The following is a 23,683-nucleotide window of genomic DNA, read 5'->3' on the forward strand; positions in this document are numbered from 1 at the left end:
GCAAACGTGTGTGTTTGTGTTTGTTTGTTTTTTATATTGTGTAGTAGTTGTGGTGTGTGTGTGTGTTTATATTGTGTTATAGTTGTGATGTGTTTGTGTGTGTCTTGGGTAGTAGTTATGCTGTCTAATGTGTTTGTGTTCATCTGGTGTAGTAATTGTGCTGTCTAATATGTTTGTGTTTGTCTTGTGTAGTAGTTCCTCCATTCATATCGGGGGTTAGGCGTAGAGCTGACAACTCTGCACTGTAAAAAGACATGTCAAGAAACAGAAATATAAGGCCATGGATGTTCCCAAGGTAAAATATTCCGGAGGTAAAATAGTCCCCCGTTCGGATCTCCGGGTGGGGACTACTTTGGGAGGTCCCTGGACTAAGGATAAGATCTACGTTAGGAATAAGGATATTAAATTAGGCACCTGGAATGTTCTGAGCCTTTACCGGCCTGGGGCATTTCAGTGTACAGTTAATGAGATAGTGAAGTATAAATTAGATGTAGTAGCTGTCCAGGAAGTTAGGTGGCCAGGAGAAGGGAATTGTAAAACTAAAAATTATACTTTTTTCTATGGTGGTACTGAAAATCATAATTTTGGAACAGGCTTTTTCATAAATAATAGAATTATCTCGGCTCTTAAAACAGTAGAATTTATTAATGATAGGATATCATATGCAGTTTTACAGGGTAGTTGGTGTAAAATTATTTTAATAAACATACATGCACCAACGGAAGATAAAGATGATAATACTAAAGATGATTTTTATACAAAGTTAGAACAGGTCTTTGATAAATTTTCTCAGTATGATATGAAAATTCTGTTAGGTGACTGTAATGCACAGATTGACAAAGAAGATACATTTAAACCCACGATTGGTAAAGAAAGTCTTCATGAATTAAGTAATGATAATGGTATAAGATTGATTACTTTTGCAACCTCAAAGAATTTAATTGTGAAAAGTACCACTTTTAAACATAAAGATATCCATAAATATACCTGGTCTTCTCCAGATGGTAAAACTCATAATCAGATAGATCATATTCTCATTGATAAGAGAAGGCATACTAGTATAATTGACGTTCGTACACATAGAGGTGCTGACTGTGCCAGTGACCATTATTTAGTAATTGCTAAATTAAGAGAAAGACTCTCAGTGATAAATCATAAGCAACAAAATCTAAAAGTTATAAAATTTGATACAGGAAAATTTGCTGATGAAAGAATTAAGAAAGATTACCAAATTAAACTGTCAAATAGATTTGAGGTTTTGCAGGATTTAAATGATGATGAAAATATAAATGAAACAGACGTAAATAAGAATTGGGAGCACATACGTAATGCAATAGAATCAGCAGCTAAACAAACTATAGGATACCATAAACCGAGAAAAAGTAAGCCATGGTTTGATAATGAATGTCATAATCTAATAGAAATAAGAAATCAGGCTAGACTTAGGTGGTTAAATAACTCGGATGATGCAAATCTAAGCAATTATAATACAATAAAGCGAGAAGTTAACCGCACGTTTAGAAGTAAAAAAAGAGATTACTTGAAAAGCAAAATTAACGAAATTGAAACAAACAGCAAATAAAAATATCAGATTTATATAAAGGTGTAAATGAATTTAGAAAGGGGTGGCAACCTAAAGTAAACTTGATAAAAGATAAAGACGGTGATTTTCTAGCCGACCCAAGCGATATTCTAAATAGATGGAAGAACTACTTTAATGACCTTTTAAATGTCCATGTAGGAGATAAATCAGAAGTAAATGAAGTACACACAGCTGAACCTTTAGTTCCAGAACCTAACTTGACTGAAGTTAAAGATGCTATTAAAAGGCTTAAGAATAACAAAGCACCTGGCATTGATTTAATACCAGCTGAGTTAATTAAATATGGTGGAAATTCATTAATATGTCAAATTCATAAATTAATTTGTTTAATATGGAATAAAGAAGAAATCCCTCAACCTAAGAAGCTTGTTAGTATGATAAAAATATGCACCAGTGAAACAGAAAGTAAAATTCATGTGGGTAATAATATGTCTGACAAATTTATAATTCACGATGGGTTAAAACAAGGAGATGCATTATCTCCATTGCTCTTTAATTTTGCCTTAGAATATGCTGTAAGGAAGGTAAAAGAAACTAAAGAAGGACTAAAATTAAATGGTGTGACTCAGTTGTTGGCATATGCAGATGATGTAGACTTACTGGGGGATGATATAAATACGATTAAGAATAGTGCTAAAATATTTTTCAAAACTGCTAAAGAGATAGGTTTGGAAGTTAACAAAGAGAAAACTAAATATATGCTTACAGGCCGAAACCAAGTGTTAGGTAATAATCAAAATCTAATTATTGATAACAACTCGTTTGAACCAGTTTCCAAATTCAAATACTTAGGAGTAATATTAACAAATGAAAATTATATTAAAGAGGAAATAAAAAGTAGGCTTAATTCAGGAAATGCATGTTACTTCTCTCTTCATAAACTTTTGTCTTCTCGTTTAATATCTAAGAAACTAAAAGTTAAAATATACAAAACAGTAATTTTGCCTGTAGTATTATATGGGTGTGAAACTTGGTCCCTTACATTAAAAGAGGAACATAAATTGAGAGTATTTGAAAATAAGATCCTTAGGAAAATCTTTGGACCTAAAAGGGATGAGGAGACAGGTGAGTGGAGAAGGTTACATAATTTAGAACTACATAATTTGTATTCAATGGGAGAGGAAAGAGGAGTTTACAGGATTCTTGTTGGGAAACCAGATGGTAAGAGACCTGTAGGAAGGCCAAGACGAAGTTGGAGGGACAACGTCGAGATGGACCTAAGGGAAATCGGTATGGATGGAAAAGAGTATATAGATCTTGCTCAAGATAGGGACAGATGGAAGGCCTGTGTTGCTGCAGCCATGAACCTTCGGGTTTAAGAAGGCTAGAGAGTTAGTTAGTTAGAAGCATAAATTAACCTTACACTTTTCACAGGCTACGTATGTATATCCTCTGCAGTTAGTGTATTACAAGTTGTTCTTTTCTCTTTCCATTGAGGCCAGTGACTATGCAAGTCCTTTCTAATTTCTGGACTTGGTAGAGTTACTTTGTATTTGACACACCGTTCATCACCAATATCAGTAGTTTTATGGTCTACCTCTTTTTTGACTCTTTGGTCCAATTCTGCACAGTGTGTGTGCTAATTCATTCGACTCTGAATTGCATCTGTTTTAGAGTATTGCCATTTGCTTTAGAATGGACTTTCCGTTGCAAAGTCCAAGCATTTATAATTGTAATGTCCACAAGGTGATAAAATAATCGAAAATACCACTTTCGAGATTTCATTTTGATACAAATTCTTCCTATGTTACTGTCCAGGAGTACTATATAAGTACATGTCCCATGTGCTTGTTGTAAACACACAACTGCTGGACATTGGATCTGAATATACTCCTCCTTTTTGTCATACCTCTGAACTAATTGATTCGGTTCTTCACCAATGAGTGTTGAAAGCAATGCAACATTGCTATTATCCTTGAATATAACTGGAGATCTCTACAGAATCAACATTTGCACATAACATAGAGAGATTCCACGAGGATGCTTCTTCATATCTTCGTCCTTTGGTAATTTACAGTTTGGTATTCTGTTTCTCTGAATTGTGCCTACACACTGAATTCCTCTTTTATACAAGGTCAAAGTAGTGTAAAAACGATTAAAGTACAATTTATAATTTTTATAATTTGGTATTTCTCTTGCCAACAACATTGCCACTTGAACCAATGTCAGGTTCAGACTGAAGCCTAAACTTTGGATCAATGACCTTATTTTATCAGCCATGAGTCTCTTATTTTTCAGTTCCTTCCCATGTGTGTGATGATCCAAATTGCTAGTTCACAAAATCAAAAAATGAACGAGAAAATAATAGCATAATCGAAGAGTGCTGTATGCTCCAACAGACATGCCTCGTTCTGAAAAGGAAGCTGAACTTGCAGCTTTGCAGATATGCAAAGTGCATAAAAAGTAGTAAAAATCACATACAATGAAAAGTAATTCCCTGCTCTATAAATAGTTGGCGAGGTAAACAACAATGCTAAACAGAAAAATTGCCAGGATTGCATGTTGAATACTATGCCGTCAAAAGCAGCACAGTGTACATCAAAGAACACAACAATCAAAACTTTGCACCTGAAGGAAAACACTGTTTAATTATTGACTCGGTGTATGCTTTTTGATAAAGTCGGTAAGAACTATTGAATGTCGCCATCTTCAAATATCTAACACTCGTGTGAAGAGAACTGGACGAACTGGAAGTTTTATGCGTATTTAAAGACAGCTTAGCATAGGCAAAGCTGCGCATTTTAGGGTTAAGCTGCCACATTGGATTCAAAATGGCAGAATTCATATTTTTATATCACTTGTTTCTTGGCTATTTATGAACAGATTTAAATTTTCCTTTTTTTAGTTTGAATACTCTAAATAAGATCTCGATCGTTGTTCTTATAATTTATTAGCCTCTAAAATCAACAATACTGCTAGGAACTTGAAAATTAAAAAGTATGTAGAAAATTTATAGTAATATTACCAATTTATGCTTTATGGGAGAAATTCATCTGTAATGCAAGGTTTTCTGGTTTCTTAGATCAGGTAAATCATATTTAACTACGCTGGGGACAGGCTGTTTATGGTGGAGGGTGCCCACAAAGTAGCATGTTCTGATGCCGGATCTCTGCAGTTTTTGGTACTAACGATGATGAAATCATGTGCTTCCAGTTTGTACCCAATGGATATGTCTGCACAAATGTAATGTAGGATTAGGACATATACTGTAATGCGAGGGCTGCCCAAACTATGTGCCATGTAGGGTCCACTGTTGCTTTTTGCAGCAGCCCTGGAACCCCAACCAAACTACTTATGAATTTGAAGCTTTGCAGTTATCCATGTAAGATTCACATGCACAACCTGTAGAACTATTGTCAAAATTGAAGAGGATATAGCAGGGACCTTATCTGGCATGGAATGACCCTTAGGCCACATGAAATGACATGGAGGGCCGGAAGTGCCCAATCTCTACAATATGGCTATATTTTCAAAGTATGAGACTGAATGTATGCTTGGCATGATACTTATTATTACACTTGGGGGTTGGGAAAGGATGTGACTCGCCTGACTTGGACGTAAAGATCCCACAGCATAAACTTGAGATTTTTGAGTGTGCTCGACAAATTCTCTCCTTGCCTCAATACATCAATGCCAATTGTAATCTTCAGAAGTGCCCAATGGAAACAGCCTTTTGGGTGGTACAAAACAAGAGTGGTCAGCCTCCTGTAAGGGTTTGATCGATGAATTTCTGGCTACTTACTGGCTCTCTCATGCTGTTAGACCGGGTTAAATCAGATGGTGCAAGGTCAGTCAAGTATGGAGGCTGTTTGAAGACAGTATACCCGAGTTTGCCCTAATCTGAGCAGACTATGGGGCCTGCCTTTATCGTATCATGAACATTTTGGCCCATTACCCATGTCAATGTTCCTGAATTCTCTAAGACTGTGGAGGTGGTCACTGTGTGGGAGCCATTCTGGCAGCAGGGTGCCTTAAACATCCCAGAATAAATATGCAAGCTGTATCCCACATGTGAAACTTGACTTGGTTTTTTTGGCCATGGGCTGTTGGCATGCTTTCTATTTCTACTGCATTGATTGTTGCTTCTTTAGGTGTTTCAAATAGCTAGAGATTCAGGTTACTGTCACGGAGTTCCAGGAGCACCCTGAAACCTCCCAGCATGGTATAGTTTTTGTTGCTTGTGAGGTCATGTGACACCTATTGAGCAGATGTTTCTCAGTTTCAAATCTTTTATGATTCCATGGAGCATTGCTTGTCATTCCCCCGTTTCATGCTGCAACTGAAGTGTAACATGTCTGTCATGTGAGATGCAGGTGTTGGAATCTTTCTCAATAATGGTTGGGATTTGGGGTGTTTATTGGAGCTCTGGACTGACTCCCATCCTTGAAAGCCTGCACCCAACAAATCACAGTTGCTCAGCTAGAGCATTTTTTCCACACTGACCATAACAGATTCACAGTCTCTGATGTTACACCCTTTTTCCACAAAAACTTGGTTGTCCAATGGTGTCCATGATAGTTACGTTCAAGAGCACCTCACTTGTCCACATTGTGCCTGATGCTACTGGGAAATATAGTCTGCCCCATGGCGCCAACTTGGGAAAAATCTCTGCACTTCCACTTGGCAGCAGGTCAAAGTCACTAGTTATGTGGACAATCTCTTTTCCCTAACACGAAACACATTCCATTCACATAGTTATGTATGGTAATATTCTTAACTGACCTAGTTAAATACATCTGATATTTTTTTATTCTTGTTTTGGCAAGTAATACAAAACTAAGCATTATCATTGCATTAGAAATTTATTTCAGCTGTGGACCCTGTTATTGTAGCCATCTATTCTTCAATTTGGCATTGATAAGGTATTTTTAAATTTTTCAATCTACATAGAGCCATGAGAAATAAACACCCCACCCTTGAAAATTTCGAAGCCCAAATCTGCTCCGTGTGACATTACAGGGAACTGTATCATACTTCATGGGTGAAAAAGTAACTACCAGAGTTCGACGAAAATCTGTAATGAATGAAAAATGTAATTGAGATTTTTATTTATTTTGTATGAATGATTGAATATAATTAATAAACTCAATATTACATTTTATGACACATTGTTTGTCTCAAGTGCATATTTTAGGTATTCTAAGTGCAAAATACTAAATGACATGTTAATAAAAGTTTGTTGTAATTTCATGAGATTGAAGGAGTGACCCAAATGCCAACCGCTTTCCACATAGTACATCTGGACTGCATTTTGCAGTTTGAGACTTTGGCATCTGGACATCCAGTAAAATCCCTTTGTGTGCTGTCAGTGTTTGTGATTTTGCCTTCATTAATTTCATCTTCTTTCCATTTGCCCTCATCTTCGTAATTAGCTGAAAGTGGTAGAAAAGTAAAGTAAAAACCCAACAAAACAATCGAGATTGTCACGTCAACAATGAGAATGCAATAAATGTTCTCCAATTTGTAATAGTGCCTATCATCCTGAATCAAATTGTGCTTGTCTTAAGGCAAAGATTACGCAACGGTTGTGCATTTATTTCAATATCATTGGATTGGGCACTGCTATTTAAAAAGGGGAGTAGTATGCAAGAGAGAGTTAATTTCTCTCAATGTTGCAAGTGGAAGCTGTACTAAGCTAGACACTGTTTGAAAAATATGATTAAGTATTTACAGAATCCCATGTATTCCTTATGGGAAATCAACTTCAAGTTATGGCTAATCAAATGGGAGTTTCGACTTTTCCTACTACTATGACAGTTCAATGTGTCCTTTTTCCGGCCATGTACTTTTCTATGTCATTGGAACAAATAAAATAATGGCCCCCATAAGCCTAATACATTTCTCCTTGCCTCCTATGGCCATCCTGGCAGTGTTGCCACACCTGATGTGTATAAAAGAACATGCCAGTTTTATTACTTATTGTAAGAGATAAAATAATTTTTGCTTTAACCTAGCATTTTTAAAATAAATCTTTTTCCCCCTTTAAAATAGGACACACCATGGCCCCTGGAAAGAGTCAAAAGAATGCAAAGGCTAATAATAAAATTGGAGCATCCATTTTTCGCAAATCTGGTTTGAGCCAAAACCAGAATAGCAACAAGAGAAATGTACCAGCTGCTAAAAGGAAAGCTGATGGTTCTCCAAAGAAGGAGAAAGCAACCAAACGATCAGCATTTGGAGACATTACAAATGTTAAAGAGGTATGTATATAAAATGCACATCTTGCAACTACGAAGCTATTTTTCTTGTGGATAAAGTTTACTAGCATGCATCCTTGTGTTACCACCTTTTCTCATTTTTATCAAATGTTTAATGCGACACTTAATAAAAATTTAATTTAATCAATGCATGGCTTTGAAACAATTATAATTAGGGCTTACTTAAGAAGTAATTTCTTTTTTGCATCTTGGCAGACAGTTTGTGTCCTCACTAGTAAATGAAGGCAGTAGTCCTTTGAAATTAATTGAGAAACCAGTAAAAACCACAATGCGGAAATAGGACCTTGACCTATGTAACAAGGAATATTGTCCATGACTTTTGGCATGCACCTATTATATTGCTGAAGCTTTCCTCACACCTTCCTTAGGAGATTACTGTATTGAAGGGATGGAACAGTTTAAAGCTCGCTCGATCAAAGAACAAACTTCGAAGTCAATTTTTTCCTTTTGCTTCAGATGACAGATGGTCGATGGACCCTTGAACCAATCATGTTGGTGCAGTTGCCATGGTGATGGGAAATTCTTTTGGTATGCTACTTTGTCAAACTTATGCCTCTGGACTCCCCAACTGTTGCTCTAGGTGTGGCTAAGTCTAATGGCTACTGCCTGAACTGTGAGCAAAGGGTGCATGTTGACAGCAGACTCTTGTGTATGGCAGGACAAAAATGAGGCATCTGGCAACACCACTTTTCATACTTCGAGACTCCCAACATCTGGAGACGAAAAGTCTGTGTAGGTTCTTTGACCGTGTTCGCTTTAATCACTGCTATATTGATATTGGTTGATAAATACACATTAGTTTATCAGTAAAATTGTTGATAATTTTACCATTGTAATGTATCTGTAAATGACCTATAATTTAGTGGTCAAAACTCACCCAATTTATTATAAATTTAAGCTTATAATTCGTGTGTCCTAGTTTTGTAAAGTCTGTAAATATGAACTTGCTCTCTCGAAGGAAACCCCATTGCAACCACTTGGTTAGATACATTAGTTAATGAGCCATGCATGTTCAAGGAGCATTTGCAGTTCTGTATTGATTATCGGCATAAGTAAGTTTTATTTGTACTTTATTCGTATATTCCAAAATATATTTCTTCATCCCTACTATGTATATAATATACTAATTCCAATAATTAGCAAAGCACTATGGGTTTTCCTATCATAAATATATTTCAAGTCCTTTTTTACATTCTTGTTCATTATAAAAGATACCCACTGAAATTAATAGAACAAAGAAAGAACTGTTTCGCACATAAAGTGAGTACTAGTTTGTCTGAATTTAAAAGATTGTTGAGGTAATTGTATTCTATTGTGTAGGCTGGGGATAAAAGCAACGCTAAAGAAGAAACCAAAAAGATTATGGTTACCCAAGGGAAGATGGTCACTGTTTCGAAAGCAAAAGTTGTGAAAATTGACAGATCTCAAAATCAGAGAGTGAAGGGCAGGCCCCAGATTCGAGAGAATGTGTCACCGCCAGCAGACGGAATCAAGCCAAAGGAGCCTTCGGATGGAACCTCCACTTTAAAATCGGCCACCAGCTTGGCAGAGCTTCCTGTCATTGAAGAGTCGAAGGTTCCAATTGCAGGTTTCAAGTTTCCCACTGAGGGCAAGTCTAGTGTGGAATGTGAATCAAGACGGTCAAGTGCAGGAACAAGGACGAGTGAAGAAAACTCTCTTTATGTGTCCGCACTTGAAGATGTGTAAGTAATGTTACATTCTCTTGTTTATTTATTCCAGATATTTGTATTCCTTTTGTTTAGTTGTCCTAGAATATCTCTCATTTTGTTGATTATTTCATTAACTATCTTTTCTCTTTAGTTTGATCTTCTCTGCCTCTTTTTCTTACTATAATTTGTTTTTCCTCCCCCCTGTCTCCCTCCCTCCCTCCCTCTCTTGCTCCCTCTCCCTCTACAAAAAATGCTTGAGGATGAGTTTGCAACTTAGAGATGCAATTACAGTGGAATCCCGACTTTGCGTTCTCTGATTTTAAATTTTCCCACATTAAACCTTCAATTTTGATGTTCCCAACATAGCAACATAGCATTAGTAGAGTTTGGAATACCTAAGAAGCTTGTTAGTATGATAAAAGTATGCACCAGTGAAACAAAGTAAAATTCGTGTGGGTATTAATGTCTGACAAATTTACAATTCATGATGGGTTAAAACAAGGAGATGCATTATCTCCATTGCTCTTTAATTTTGCCTTAGAATATGCTGTTAGGAAGGTAAAAGAAACTAAAGAAGGACTAAAATTAAATGGTGTGACTCAGTTGTTAGCATATGCAGATGATGTGAATACAATTAAGAATAATGCTAAAATATTTTTCAAAACTGCTAAAGAGAAAGGTTTGGAAGTTAACAAAGAGAGAACTAAATATATGCTTACAGGCTGAAACCAAGTGTTAGGTAATGATCAAAATCTAATTATTGATAACAACTCGTTTGATCCAGTTTCCAAATTCAAATTCTTAGGAGTAGTATTAACAAATGAAAATTTTATTAAAGAGGAAATAAAAAGTAGGCTTAATTCAGGAAATGCATGTTACTTCTCTCTTCATAAACTTTTGTCTTTTCGTTTAATATCTAAGAAACTAAAAGTTAAAATATACAAAACAGTAATTTTGCCTGTAGTATTATATAGATGCGACACTTGGTCCCTTACATTGAAAGAGGAACATAAATTGAGAGTATTTGAAAATAAGATGCTTAGGAAAATATTTGGACCTAAAAGGGATGAGGAGACAGGTGAGTGGAGAAGGTTACATAATTTAGAACTACATAATTTGTATTCATGTCCAGATATTATTAGAATAATTAAATCAAGAAGACTTAGGTGGGCAGGCCATGTGGCACGAATGGGAGAGGAAAGAGGAGTTTACAGGATTCTTGTTGGGAAACCTGATGGTAAGAGACCTGTAGGAAGGCCAAGACGAAGATGGAGGGACAACGTTGAGATGGACCTAAGGGAAATCTGTAGGAATGGAAAAGAGTATATAGAACTTGCTCAAGATAGGGAAACATGGAAGGCCTGTGTTGCTGCAGCCATGAACCTTCGGGTTTAAGAAGGCTAGAGAGTTAGTTAGTTAGTTAGCCAACATAGCAAATGTTATATAATTTTACTAGATTTTCCTTTTCCTGCATTTTGTGTTTTTTTTTTCTTTTGGTCCTCTGATAAACGTAACATTGAGGTTCCACTGTATCACTGATATATTGACCCACCCACAGTCATGAGGAAATTGGGGAGCTACAAAATAATAGCATAATTCCGGTCATGGAAACCTGTGACTGAGGATTCGTAGTGCTGATCACGTATCGCCCCTTAACTGGTCGGATGATCTCCACCTTGACAGGTGGGAGTGAGCCCAGGCAGTCGGTAAGTAGGCCTTGGCCCCCTCGGGCTGTTATGTCAGGGGTTATTTAAGTACATTTATTCCAATGTGATAGATAAACTCGCATAGAAGTTACTTATCATGGTGCAACATAAATCAGAGTGAGACACATGAATTCTTAGGCAAGGAGTGGGCAAGTTGCTTCTGGCAGTCTAAAGGCTGAGAATTTAGCCTGCAAGAAGCACTTGATAAATGGCACACCACAAGTTATGTCTACAAATAAAATGTCATTCCTTTTTCCTGGCACATAGAAACTAAAAAGCAAAGTTAAAACTCAGCTACCCAACATGGCCCATGCAAAACCTTTCCTAAGTAACTAACAGATGTATTGTGACATTAGCATTCTACCATGGCTGTTTTCCTCCTTGTTCTGTATCACAGCACACATCTAAACTGCATGCTGAGCAAGAACTGGCACTTCCCTTAGGTAGCAGGTCTCATTAACTCTGCACAGGGAGGAAATGAGAAAAAAATTACTTGCGGTATGGTCATGCAGTCTAAAGGCTTAGGGTTTTGGCTTGGGTTCCTGGTGAAAGTGTAACAACTTTTCTCCTGAGATTTCAACCAGCGTCGTGAGGAAATTGGGGAGCTATGAATGAGTAGTGTAACCCGGTCATGGGAACATACAGCAACGACTGGATGTTAATCGTGCTGACCACATGTCACCTTGTAACTTGTTGGATGATTGCCCACTGTCCTGAGACATTTGGGAGTGAAGCCACCAGTCAGCCAGGTCCTACCTGACTGCTGGCCTGTTGCTTCATGAGTTTAAAAAGATTGCCTTCTGATCACTAGAAGTAAGCATGAATGACTAGTTTTGCACAAGAAACAGACTATCTAGCTGTCTATTAGCACAAATTCCATACATTTCTGTCAAGAAAATTGACTACTGTGAATTAAAAATATTTCAACAAAACCTACACTATCCTGTCCCATAAAAAAGTTGCCATTAACAGTAACTGCTAGAAGCAATTAAAAAAACAAAACAAGCACCAGTGTATGTCGTATAAAATGTAATACTAACTATATCCATTTTTGTTTTCCAGCTCAGAAGACACACTTGTTAAAGAAAACAATGAAAAGAACCTGGAACATAAAGATTCGGACAACCTATCAGGAAAATCTGATATAAAAGAAATTGATTTGGAAGCACTAGGGATCCATGATTTTGATAAGGAGAATTGGAATGATCCTTTCCAAGTTTCTCACTATGCAATGGATATCTTCAATTATTTGAAGCGCAGAGAGGTAAGCAAAGTTCTTTTTTACTGTGTAGGTTCTTCACAAATGTCTGCATTGCTGTATGATCTATAATATCAAAAGTTCTATGTATTAATGTTTTTTTTTCTTCATATTTTTTTAAAGATCTGGGAAACTTGCTGGGATGACACATACATTCAAAGAAATTGCCCAAAGGTTTTTGCTCACTTTTGGTTCAAGTGGTCCTGGGTTTGATCTGATCCCCAGTAAAAAGTCACTTGGCAAGCCCTCAGATGTTGTACCATGATTTTTTTAATTTAGCATTCTAATGACAGTGCAAAATATAAGTACATCCACTGCATTGCACTTTCTTTTGCATGGAAACTGCGAAACAAGATGGAAGACAGAGATGAAAAATTTTTGATAGTGTTTGAATCATTGTTATTGTTCCTTGATGAGGTGAAAAAAAAAAAAAGAAACTAGGAATAGAGAACCTGTGTCAGATGAATTGTCTTCTTCAGGCTACCAAAGCCATTGTGAATAATCCAATGACTGAATAATTTATCTATATATATATATATAATGGATAAAAGCAAGGAGGGCCAAAAGGGCTAAGTAAAAATCAAAGAAGGTAAAAGGAAACACTCACCGGACAGTAGAAAAATTCAAAATTTTCGCTAATTTCATAGCATCATCGGTGTGAGAAGAAATAGACGGAACCGGAAGTTGGGGCACTGCAGAGTAATATATGTTGCATATAGTCGGGTAAAGACCTGGGCTGTCTTACCATATCATAGTGTTCAAGTTGACAAAAATTTGCTTGGGGACTCGTTAACGTTTGGGTGGTTTTGTAGTGATGTGACATTGTGATTAAAATAACTTACAAATATTTATGAACATGTATCATAAAAGAACAGGAATGGCAGGATTTCAAGTATTTCATGCTTATTTATACAGAGCATTCCCTGACATTCGCTACGAGACTTGGTGGCAAGCGGCCCGGCGTCAGTGCTTGTATTTCCGGGTAAACGAGGGCCAAGACAGTCGCTACAGTTGACTATTAAAATTAGTTTTCATATTGTGTACTAACCTTGACTACAGAAGGTGTTGAAAATGATGTCCCTCTGCTGCAACACATTCCTGGCATCTCCAAAGGAAATTGGCATTTACACGTGCAAGTTCGTCTACTGTAATTCTCCCAATTTCTCGTACAATACTCTCCTCCTTTAAGTCACGGATGGTGTGCGGATTGTCTTTGTATACTTTATTTTTTATATTTCCCCATTTTTCTTTCCACTTTTATTCAGAAATGACCCTGTTACTCAACTTTTTTTTACGAGGTTTAATATAGTGGTCCTATGTGCAACGGGAACACCAGGAAATTTTGTTGCAAAACGTTGTCGTACTTCTCCACAATTCCTCTTTCCGAAGTAACACTGACAAGATAAATCCTTTGTTGTATTGTAAACTTTTGTGGTGCCATACTAAGCCACAATCTTCAACACACGGACATGACACGACACAACACAACTTCTGAGGGAGGATTATACTGGCGTCAGTCTGCAACATCAACAGAGGGAAAGAGAGCGAAAAAAAACAGACTGTAGCGTGCGACTGTCGCGGACCCCATTCGCCAGAAAGATGCTGGCCTGCTTGCCACTGAGTCTCGTAGCAAATGTCAGGGAATGCTCTGTATAAGAAAATAGGAACTACCTTTGTTGTCATATTTATGTGGGCCTACGTACAAGTATGACATAAAATTTCAACTTCTTACTTTGAATTCTTCATTTGAAGAGGAAATCCATTCTTCTCGTCTGGGTGAATTTCAGTCAAGTGTATTCATAAAATGTTTCTGGTGGCCACACTTCCATTTTCTCAAGAATGCTTTTCAGAGGAATTGCTCAACTGACTTGACCTTGTGTGCCTCTGATATGACTTGATTCTTTTAATAGCAAGGAAACTAACTCATTACACACACTACCTGTCTTTAAAAATCGCATGCACCAAGGAAACAAATTGTCTTAGAACATCCCCTGATATAAATTCAACTGAAACTTTTATTTGTTACTTTCTAATTTTTTAACTTCAGTCATAACCATGCACAGTCAGCCGTGGTAAGCCCTTTCTAGGGTCACTCAAATGTGAACCTCACTTCTGCGTAGTATATCCTGTACTGCATTGTGCAGACTTAACAAGACTGTTTCATCCTCTGTGGGGCCCGTCGGGCATCATCGTTGTTTGTGATCTCATCACCATTGATCCCTATCATTGCAATTAGCCAAAGGTGGCAGAAAAACGACTTGAAATAAACTAAATCCAACGTCCCCAGTCAGCCATTGTCTCTTGCGACTTCAAAACAAAAATTTCTCATCACCACACTGGCTTTTGAAGAGGTCAATGATCTCATTCTCCACTCATCTACAAGTGTTCATTGGAACAATAATATTCTTGGCCCATAGTGAAATATCCCTTTCACATGCCACCTTTATTTCCTTTCCAGTAATTTTCTAGCTCCAAAATACCATTCCTGGAAAAATTTCCATGCTGGGAACAATCGATTTGTAAGAAGACTGGCTACATTCAATGCACAGACCCCTATTCATCTGTTATCTTGCATCATGAATTCAAAGAAAGCATACAAGGTTGCCAACTCATCTTATTGCAATAAACAATTTTATGGAAATTTTCAATTTTATTTTTCTTCCGTATTTTAGTCTCTCGTCCTATGTAGATACGAGGGCTGCTGGAAAAGTTTCTGCAATCAATGTGTAAAAAGACGTGAAATTCTGGGAATGACTTGTTTTTCAAAGTATTCATCCTTAAGATAGATAAACTTTTGCATATGATCAAACCAATTTTGAAAGATTTTTTTTCCACTCTGAAGATATCTAAGAAACTGCTGTTCGGAATGAGTCAACAGCTGCTTGAGGCGACACAAATCACTCACCACGCATCTTATTTTTCATGTGTGGGAACAAAAAGAAGTCATTAGGTGATAAATCAGGTGAGTACGTACAATGCGTCATTCATTCGACATTTTTACTGGACAAAAAATCAAGTTTGGTGTGCTGAGTTGGAACTGGCGTTGTCGTGAAGAATAATACGACGATTAGGGTTTGTTTTACGCAATTCATTGATGACTTCTGGCAAACAAATTGTTGTATACCACTCAGCATTTACAGTCCTTCGATCTTCTAAAGCTATTGTTGCCACATGTCTGGTATAACCGAAGAAACAAGCAATCATTTGCTTGGCAGCACTCCTCGAACGAACAACTTTTGTTGGTTTCGGCTCACATTGAAACACCCAAACAGTGGATTGCTGTTTATTTTCGGGTTCGTATGAATAGATCTAAGTTTCGTCCCCTGTAACGATGTAGTACACCAAATTTGACTTGCCTCGGTTATTTTTTTTAGCATTTCTTTACATCAATTTACATGAGCCTGTTTTTGAGCTTTGGTCAAGTTGTGTGTGATCCAATGGCTTGAAAGTTTCCGTACGTTTAGATGACTATGCAAAATCGTATGTATTGGTTTCATGTCAATGTTAAAGGATGCCTGAATGTCACATGCCGATCTCTCTCAATCATTTCACGCACAGCATCAACATTACTGGCAACAACAGACGTGGATGGACGACCTTCACAAAATTCATCACATAAATGTTCGACCATGGTGGAATTTGGAAAACCAATTGTACACAGTCCTATTGGATGGTGCTTTGTCCCGAAAAGCCAAATGAAGCCGCACGATGCATTGTTTCGTTGTTAAACTACATTTTAAATCATCATGAGAAATTTCAATTTCTCACCGAACTACTACTTCAAACTGCTGTGAAAAATAAACGAATAGGTTTAAACAAAGATAATTTATACATAAAAGAAAGGTCTATTCCAATTTTTGTAATAGCGGAACACAAGCGTCACTGTTGGTGGTAGTTTGCAGAAACATTTCCAGCAACCCTCGTACAAGGGTGCCTGCAGGAGGGACACTTGCCCACCCCTGAGATTTCTGGGGAGAGTTAATGTAATTCGAATGGTGAAATTGTAGTGATATTTTATGACTAACAATATTGTTTTCTGTGACTTACAGGCCGTAAGTTACAGCAACTATTTTTATTATTTTACAGCACCCTTCGACACGTAAAAACATGGATCAGAGGTACCATAAAGGACAGAAGGTTAAGTGGTCTCTGACTCGAGATTTATATCTGTGCATTTTTGAAAAGTACAGAAAGACAGATATGTTCATCAACAAAGTGATAATGTTTATCATCTAATTAGTAGACTCGAGTCTGAACTTGTATAAAACACCAAAGTATTTTCAATTCAATTTGAATATTATGATCTGTAAAGTAGCAGTAACTAACAATAATAATAATAATTATTATTATAATTATAATATGAATAATAATAATAAATGTTTCTATGACTGCCCCCCCCCCCTTGAGAAAAAATCCCGTAGGTGCCCTTCTGCAGATACCCTAAGATATATGTACAGTACATAGCAAATGAGAAGGAAATAGTTCTATCTGCAAAGTTGCAATGTCCAGATCAAAGATACACAGTGGAATGCTTTGGATGTTTGCTCTGCACTCGGCAGCTTGCTTCCATTCCCTTCATGTTTTAAGACTGCAAAAATTTGAATGTCTGCAATGTCTAGTGTTTATTTCTTCCTTCTCATTTGCTACATAGCCCTTATGGCCCTCCTCCCTGATATTCATCTTTTTACAGTGTTAGAAATCAAATTTGAACTGATATAGGCAAGAAGATACAATAGAGGGATTTGAAAAAGCACAAGAGATATATGGACTTTGCCTTAAAGTCCAAGCCAATATACACACACAAAAGCATGGAATCATAATTTAAGTATGCGTTTTAGATTATTTTGAATAGTTTAATTGCACAGATGTTTGGATATAAATTTTCTTTTATTCATTTCAGGGCAAGTTCGTTGTCGCAAAGTATATGGACAAACAGCCATACTTGAACAAGTGGATGCGAGCCCTTCTGGTCGACTGGATGGTTGAAGTTCAGGAAAGTTTTGAACTGAACCATGAAACATTATACTTGGCTGTGAAGCTTGTGGATATGTATTTATCTCATGTTCAGGTGCCGAAAGAAGCTCTTCAGTTACTAGGAGCTACCTCCCTGTTCATTGCCTGCAAATATGATGTAAGTCCAAATCTTTTTTTGTGGTATCTTTGTTCATATTTACATTATTGGGTCAATCCATATGAAGTCGTACAACATGGTTGCTTGACCATTTTTTAAAAAGTTTATTTTTTGTGTGGCGAGAGCCTCATATGTTGACAGTTCAGAACCACTGTTATTTTATTTTTACTATCACCAATTTGAAGATGGCGGGCATTTTTATCATGGTGCGCGTCATTTTCTCCATTCGTAAGCATCAGCGGCAACTTTTTTATCTCAGCTCTGGTAAGTCCTACGACAATGAGACAAAATCTGTGATAGATTTTCAGCGAAAAATGCAGGCTTAACCAGGACTCGAACCCGGGTCCCTGGCAATCAGTGCCATTGCTCTACCACTGAGCTACTGAGCCAGCCTGGCTTCCCCTGCATTTTCGCTAGCGCTGTTTTACCTGTGTGAAAAATCTGTGATGTTAATCACATTATAGGTTACAATTATATTTCTGTGTAATTTTCTAAATATTATTCCTTCATAATAACGTATCAATCCCTAAGATTATATGTTTATTTTATTAAGTCTCTCTGAATGCTTCACGTTGACCAGGGCATTCACTTGTTTTTCTCAGTTGTCTCAGCCTCTAAGGCATGTTTACAATGCATTGTGTTGTGCCATGCAAACCTCCTGAGCATTCAGGAAACAGGTAATTACTTCTGGTTATAGAGTCAGCGGTTTGCATGGTGGCAATTAAAAACACGATTCGGCATAGAGGAAGAGCTCGATGGCCTAGTGATATGGAGTAGAGACAAGCTGAGAGGGGACTGACTTTTGGGATTGGAGTGGAGAGAAGAGGTGTTTAGCAGGGCAGTAGGTCAGAAGTGGAATGACGCTCTGGTCGACAAATTGGAGAAGCTAACAGAGGACTTCGCATATTCTATTCAGCCTAATACTTCAGATAGACAGGTAATTATCCTAACACCCAGCCATGATTCAGGTTCAACGGTTCACAAAACCCAACGAGTGACCATTGTCTTTTCTGTAGTTTAGTTCCTTAGCGTGATTTTGTACCTTTCGCATTGCCAAGCGTTAACTCGTCATGCCAATGACGAGTGCTCTCATCAGAGGATGAATGATGAGTAATTTACATCACCCAGCAATTAATTGCACACACACACAGGTTTAGATCAGTGGCGATTTCTCTGGGTGTGTAAGTCGTGTGTCAACGGCCAAAGGAAAATGAAATAAAGAAGAAAGTATCTGTACTTTTATAAATTACGATTTTGAGCTTTTTTCTTCAATTGTAAGTCTCGAGCGCCCGGTAGTTTTCGAACGCGGCGCAACTCGCAGTCGTTGTCAGGCAGGCAGATCGGTCCGGCACTGCCAGGATGTTTGAGAGGAAATACAACGTCTTCCCACTGCCAAAACATAGGATGACCGCGCATGCGCACCCTGCCACCCACCAGTATGGTTACCTTCTCAAGGCGTTGTATTTGTTCCCAATGGTTTGGCTTTCATTCACCCTGCGTTCCGCGTTGTTTTGCTCGTGATTGTTGTGTATTATTTTTTTAAACATGTGATGTGAAGTGATGTGATTATTTTAAGATGGAGAATAGTGAAAGTGTTGTGCAAAAGTCTTTAACAATGGTCAACCATGTCCGAATCTCACGATGTCAAGAAGTGTTAAAGGAAAAAGATGTGCTGGAAAAGGTTTTGAGACATTTTCGAAAAGAACTCTATGAAATTTCAGACTGGCTTTGCGGGTGTGATGTGGTGAATAAATTTTACTGTTGGACATGTTTATTATTCTAGACTAAAAAAGGTGTTGGGAATTATAAAGGGTATGCGGATTTGAATCATCTCAATACTGCAGTGAGAAAACACAGTGAGTCTGAATTGCATCTTTATAGTTTCTTTAAATTTAGTAGTTTTATTGCCACCCCTACTAGAATTGACGTTCTTTTGGATACTCAACGAAAAGCTGAAATAGAGCTACATAGTGAAAAAGTAAAAAAGAACAGGGAAATATTAAAGAGGTTGATTAACGCCATCTGCTATTTAGCAAAGCAAGAACTGCCATTCCGAGGCCATGAGGAAAATGCAGCATCTCTAAATAAGGGCAATTACATGGAATTCCTTATTGCAAGTGGGAATTCCTTATTGCAAGTGCCGAGTTTGATCCCTCATTAAAAGAACATTTATTAAATTCTACAGTTTTTCGCGGTACTTCGGCAGGCATTCAAAATGATTAATAAATTCAGTTTCGGATGTTCTTAGAGATGAAATTTGCAATGAAATTCAAAACACAGACTTTGTGGCTATTATGGTCGATGAAACATCAGACATTAGCAAAAAATCTCATGTGTCAACAGTGTTAAGTTTTTTTTCGGCCTCACAGAAAAAAGTAATTGAAAGATTTCTTGAATTTCATGACATGAGCGCCGATAAAACTGCAGGAGCTCTTTTTAGTCACGTGACTGAAATAATGGATAAATATAAGTGTGAGGATAAATTAATTGCCCATACATACGATGGATATGCATGTCATGAACTTGGTGCTGCAACAATCGTTAGAATGTAACAAAGAGCTTAAGGTGTTCTTTTGTGGTCTTAAATCACTGTCGACGTTTTTCTCTCATTCTCCAAAGAGGTTACACGAACTTTCTGCTTTCATGTCCCAGAAAGTTCCCGTCATTAGCTCCTACCAGATGGAATTTTACCTCTAGGCTAGTGTGGACAGTCAATGACAACAGAGAAGCACTGCTTATGTTTTTGGAACATGTTAGTGAAAGTGGAGACTTCGATGATTTGACTGCAATGACTCCAATGACTCTAGCTTCCTGAAGGATTTCGAAAATATATTTTTAAAAAAGGCTTTATCCAACTTGCGTGCCTTTTCAGACGTATTATTCAGTATATTGCAGTCTAAAATTGTTGATATTTTGAATTGCAGTAATAAAATAACTGAATTTCAACGACAGCTGAAAAAGGAAAGTGAGAATTTCGAAACACTATGGAATTCTATAACTGGTACAGTAGAAGAGGAAGAGCTTGTTGAAATTAAAAGGAGGCGACTGAACAACGAATCACAGAAAGACCACTGTCGGAGGCTTTACTTTGAAATCATTGATGATGTCAGCAACCAGATAACAATTAGATTCGCATCATTTGAAAAATTGCAATACTTTGATTTACTAAATCCCACAAAACGGGGCTACTTGAATAAAAGAGAACTTTCCTCACCATCTCGTACATAAATTGCAGGAAATTTATGGTAGTCTGTTTAATTTAACCAAACTACAGAATAAACTTTGTTTGGTATGCTTCCACTGAAGGATCAGAGAAAACACCAATTAAGATTTAAATTATCTACTAGACACGAATCTAGTGGGTGGGTTTGGAAATATATAAAATAGCATTGTTGATCGCAACAATTCCTTCCACAACGTCATCTGTCCAGAGATCATTCTCATCACTGAAGAGGATCCACACATTTTGCCGATCTACTCAAACTCAGAACCGGATGACGAATTTAAGTCTTATCTCCATCCAGAAAGAATTACTTTCTAAGCTGCGAGAAGGGGATAAATCCAAATTTTATGAGGCGGTGATCAGCGCATTTCTCTCTAAAGAAAGAAGAATAGAGCTCGAATTCAAGTAACTATAAGTAATAAGCAGTTGATTTTTTAAAATTTACTTTTTGGAAGGATAAATGAAGGGTAAGGGGAGAAACTGGGAATGTGCATTTTAGCGATATTTCAATGAACGGGTTATTCTTACGTCCACGGTTTTTTTTAGTGGTGATAGGTAGGAGTTCCACCAACCCCTCTGGTTGCAAACTCGTGCTTTAAAAATTAATTGTATGGCGAAGTATTGAACATATTAATTTTCTCCTTACCCTTCAAATATATTAATACTTTAAATGAAGTATTTACTTAATTTAAAATAATTTATGTAATTTAATATTTTTCTAAAATATTTATAAAATGACACGAAAAAGGTATGGAGAAAATTTGTAATATTGGTTCACAGAAAGGAGAGGGGGAGTGGTTAACATTCCTTCTTTGCCAACGCCTGAAGTTGTGTCGGGAGACGCCACTGGTTTAGATCCCTTCATTCTTTAGAATGACACGTGGTGGAGTGCTTGAGGCCTTTTCATTTTTTTTTATTTTTTTTTCAGAAAATGAAAAGAGTTGCAGTTAATTGTTAGCTATGAAATTTTCCCCCTATCTCCATTTTGACACGTGATGGAAATGTTTAGGGCTTTCATCCATTTTTTCGGAAATGAGATGGAAAATTGTTAACCAGTTTTTAATTAAATTTAACCCCACCCCAAAAATTGACACGTGGTTAACCAGTTTTAATTAATCCCACCCCAAAATTTTGCTCACTTGTTTAGTTTTTTTTTTGTATGTCCTTGCCACAATTGATTTTGAAAATACATAGGGATTAAAGTTTTTTTTGTAACATTAATGGGGGAGAAGAATTTATATATGCCATGATAGATGTCGAGCTTTCACCTTGCTGATGAACTCTATGAAACATTAGACCAGTTATTAGATATAGCACGATGGACTACAAGTTTTAATTTAGATGTCAGCGGTCCAACTGCAAGTTCCACCCCCAAATTTAAACGTAGCCCACTATTAACTAGATGCCTTCAGCGACAGTTATTAGAACAACAGGAAGAGGAAAAGCAATTAGAGCACCAAGGTCAGGATATTAGAGATTTGCAAATATGGCTCAGTCTCAGTTTGTTCCCCCAACTATTCTAGAGGGTATCCCATTTCAGGGGATAGCCGGGGAAGACGTTTCGAAATTTTTAGACAAAGTAGATAGCCTTGCCATTTTAAATGGTTGGAATAGTGCCAGAAAGCAGGAATTGTTCCCAGCCCTTCTGGCAGGGCCAGCGGTACAATGGTATCAGACTTGGAAAGATGTTCCAGAAAATCAAGACAGTTCTTACGAGGATATACATATATATATATATTTTAAGGTCAAAATTGTGTATTTTAATCGCTCAAAATGACATTTTTGGACATTTTTTTAGGGGGAAGGCAGTTTGTTTGACACTTGAATTTTTTTGTGCAAGTACCTTTGTACCAATAGTGTGTGCCAAAATTATTTGAAGATTGAGTCTTTAACTTTTTTTTTCTACAGGGTCATAAACATGTACTTTTTGTTAACAAAAAATCCAAGTTCAGGGTTAAATATCTCAGGTGGGCAGTTGTTTAAAAATCTGAAATTTGTACACAATACAGTATTCCATGATAAGTAACTTCAGTAAAAATTTTGAGTTTGAGATTCAATTGGTTTAAGAGATACAAAACTCGTGAAAAATTCAATATTTTGCATTAAATATGGTATGCCTCCTAATTTCATTTCTTAACATTTTGTGTTAAAATTTTGCAAACTGTAATTTGGAATGTAAATGAACAACATTACAATCCTGAAATGGATCTACAATAAAGTATATATACGAGGGCATGCTGAAAAGTAAAGCTTCCTATGTTTTTATTTTCTTTGTTACCTTGTAAATGCATTTAGGATTTTGAGCAACCATACAATGCAGTTATAAGACTTTCCCGCTTCTCCATTGAAGATTTCAAACTTCTATCGCCAGGGGGTGCTGAACTATTGCGAGGAAAATGGCAGCATGTAACCATGCAATGTTAGTGAAGCGCCTGAAGTAGCGTGCAGTTATCGAGTTTCTAACCGTAGAAAATGTGCTACAAATTGACATTCATCTGAGACTAAAGGCATTTTATGGGGATGAATGTGTAGATATCAATACTGTGCGATCTTGGGCTATTCATGCTTGTATAGAAAACCCAAGCTGAAGAATTCTCAGCATATGTGAGAGAATGGAGTGGAAGGCCGCGAACTGCAACTGATGGAGGTCATCGGGATCTTGTTCAGCTATGGTTTTCTTTATGAGCATGAACAGCCCAAGATCGCACAGAACTGATGTCTACACATTCATCCCCATAAAATGTCTTCAGTCTCAGATGAATGTCAATTTGTAGCACATTTTCTGCGGTTAGAAACTCGATAACTGCACTATACTTCAGTCGATTCACTAACATTGCATGGTTACATGCTGTCATTTTCCTTGCAATAGTTCAG

At 37.1% G+C, this 23,683-nt stretch overlaps 1 protein-coding gene across 1 annotated transcript in view; it reads left to right on the plus strand.

Annotated features, from left to right (window-relative positions):
* Window positions 1-7,602: 7,602 nt before the first annotated feature.
* The window catches only part of CycB3 (cyclin B3), a 42,609-nt gene continuing 26,528 nt past the window's right edge, over window positions 7,603-23,683 (plus strand). Inside the window, exons 1-4 of the mRNA XM_083122688.1 lie at window positions 7,603-7,803; window positions 9,142-9,524; window positions 12,260-12,461; window positions 17,356-17,586. Coding sequence (XP_082978814.1) covers window positions 7,603-7,803; window positions 9,142-9,524; window positions 12,260-12,461; window positions 17,356-17,586 — 1,017 coding nt within the window. The remainder of the gene's footprint in view (window positions 7,804-9,141; window positions 9,525-12,259; window positions 12,462-17,355; window positions 17,587-23,683) is intronic.

Source organism: Lepisma saccharinum, chromosome 5, assembly GCF_977018435.1.
Source record: "Lepisma saccharinum chromosome 5, izLepSacc3.1, whole genome shotgun sequence".
NCBI classification, from domain to species: domain Eukaryota; kingdom Metazoa; phylum Arthropoda; class Insecta; order Zygentoma; family Lepismatidae; genus Lepisma; species Lepisma saccharinum.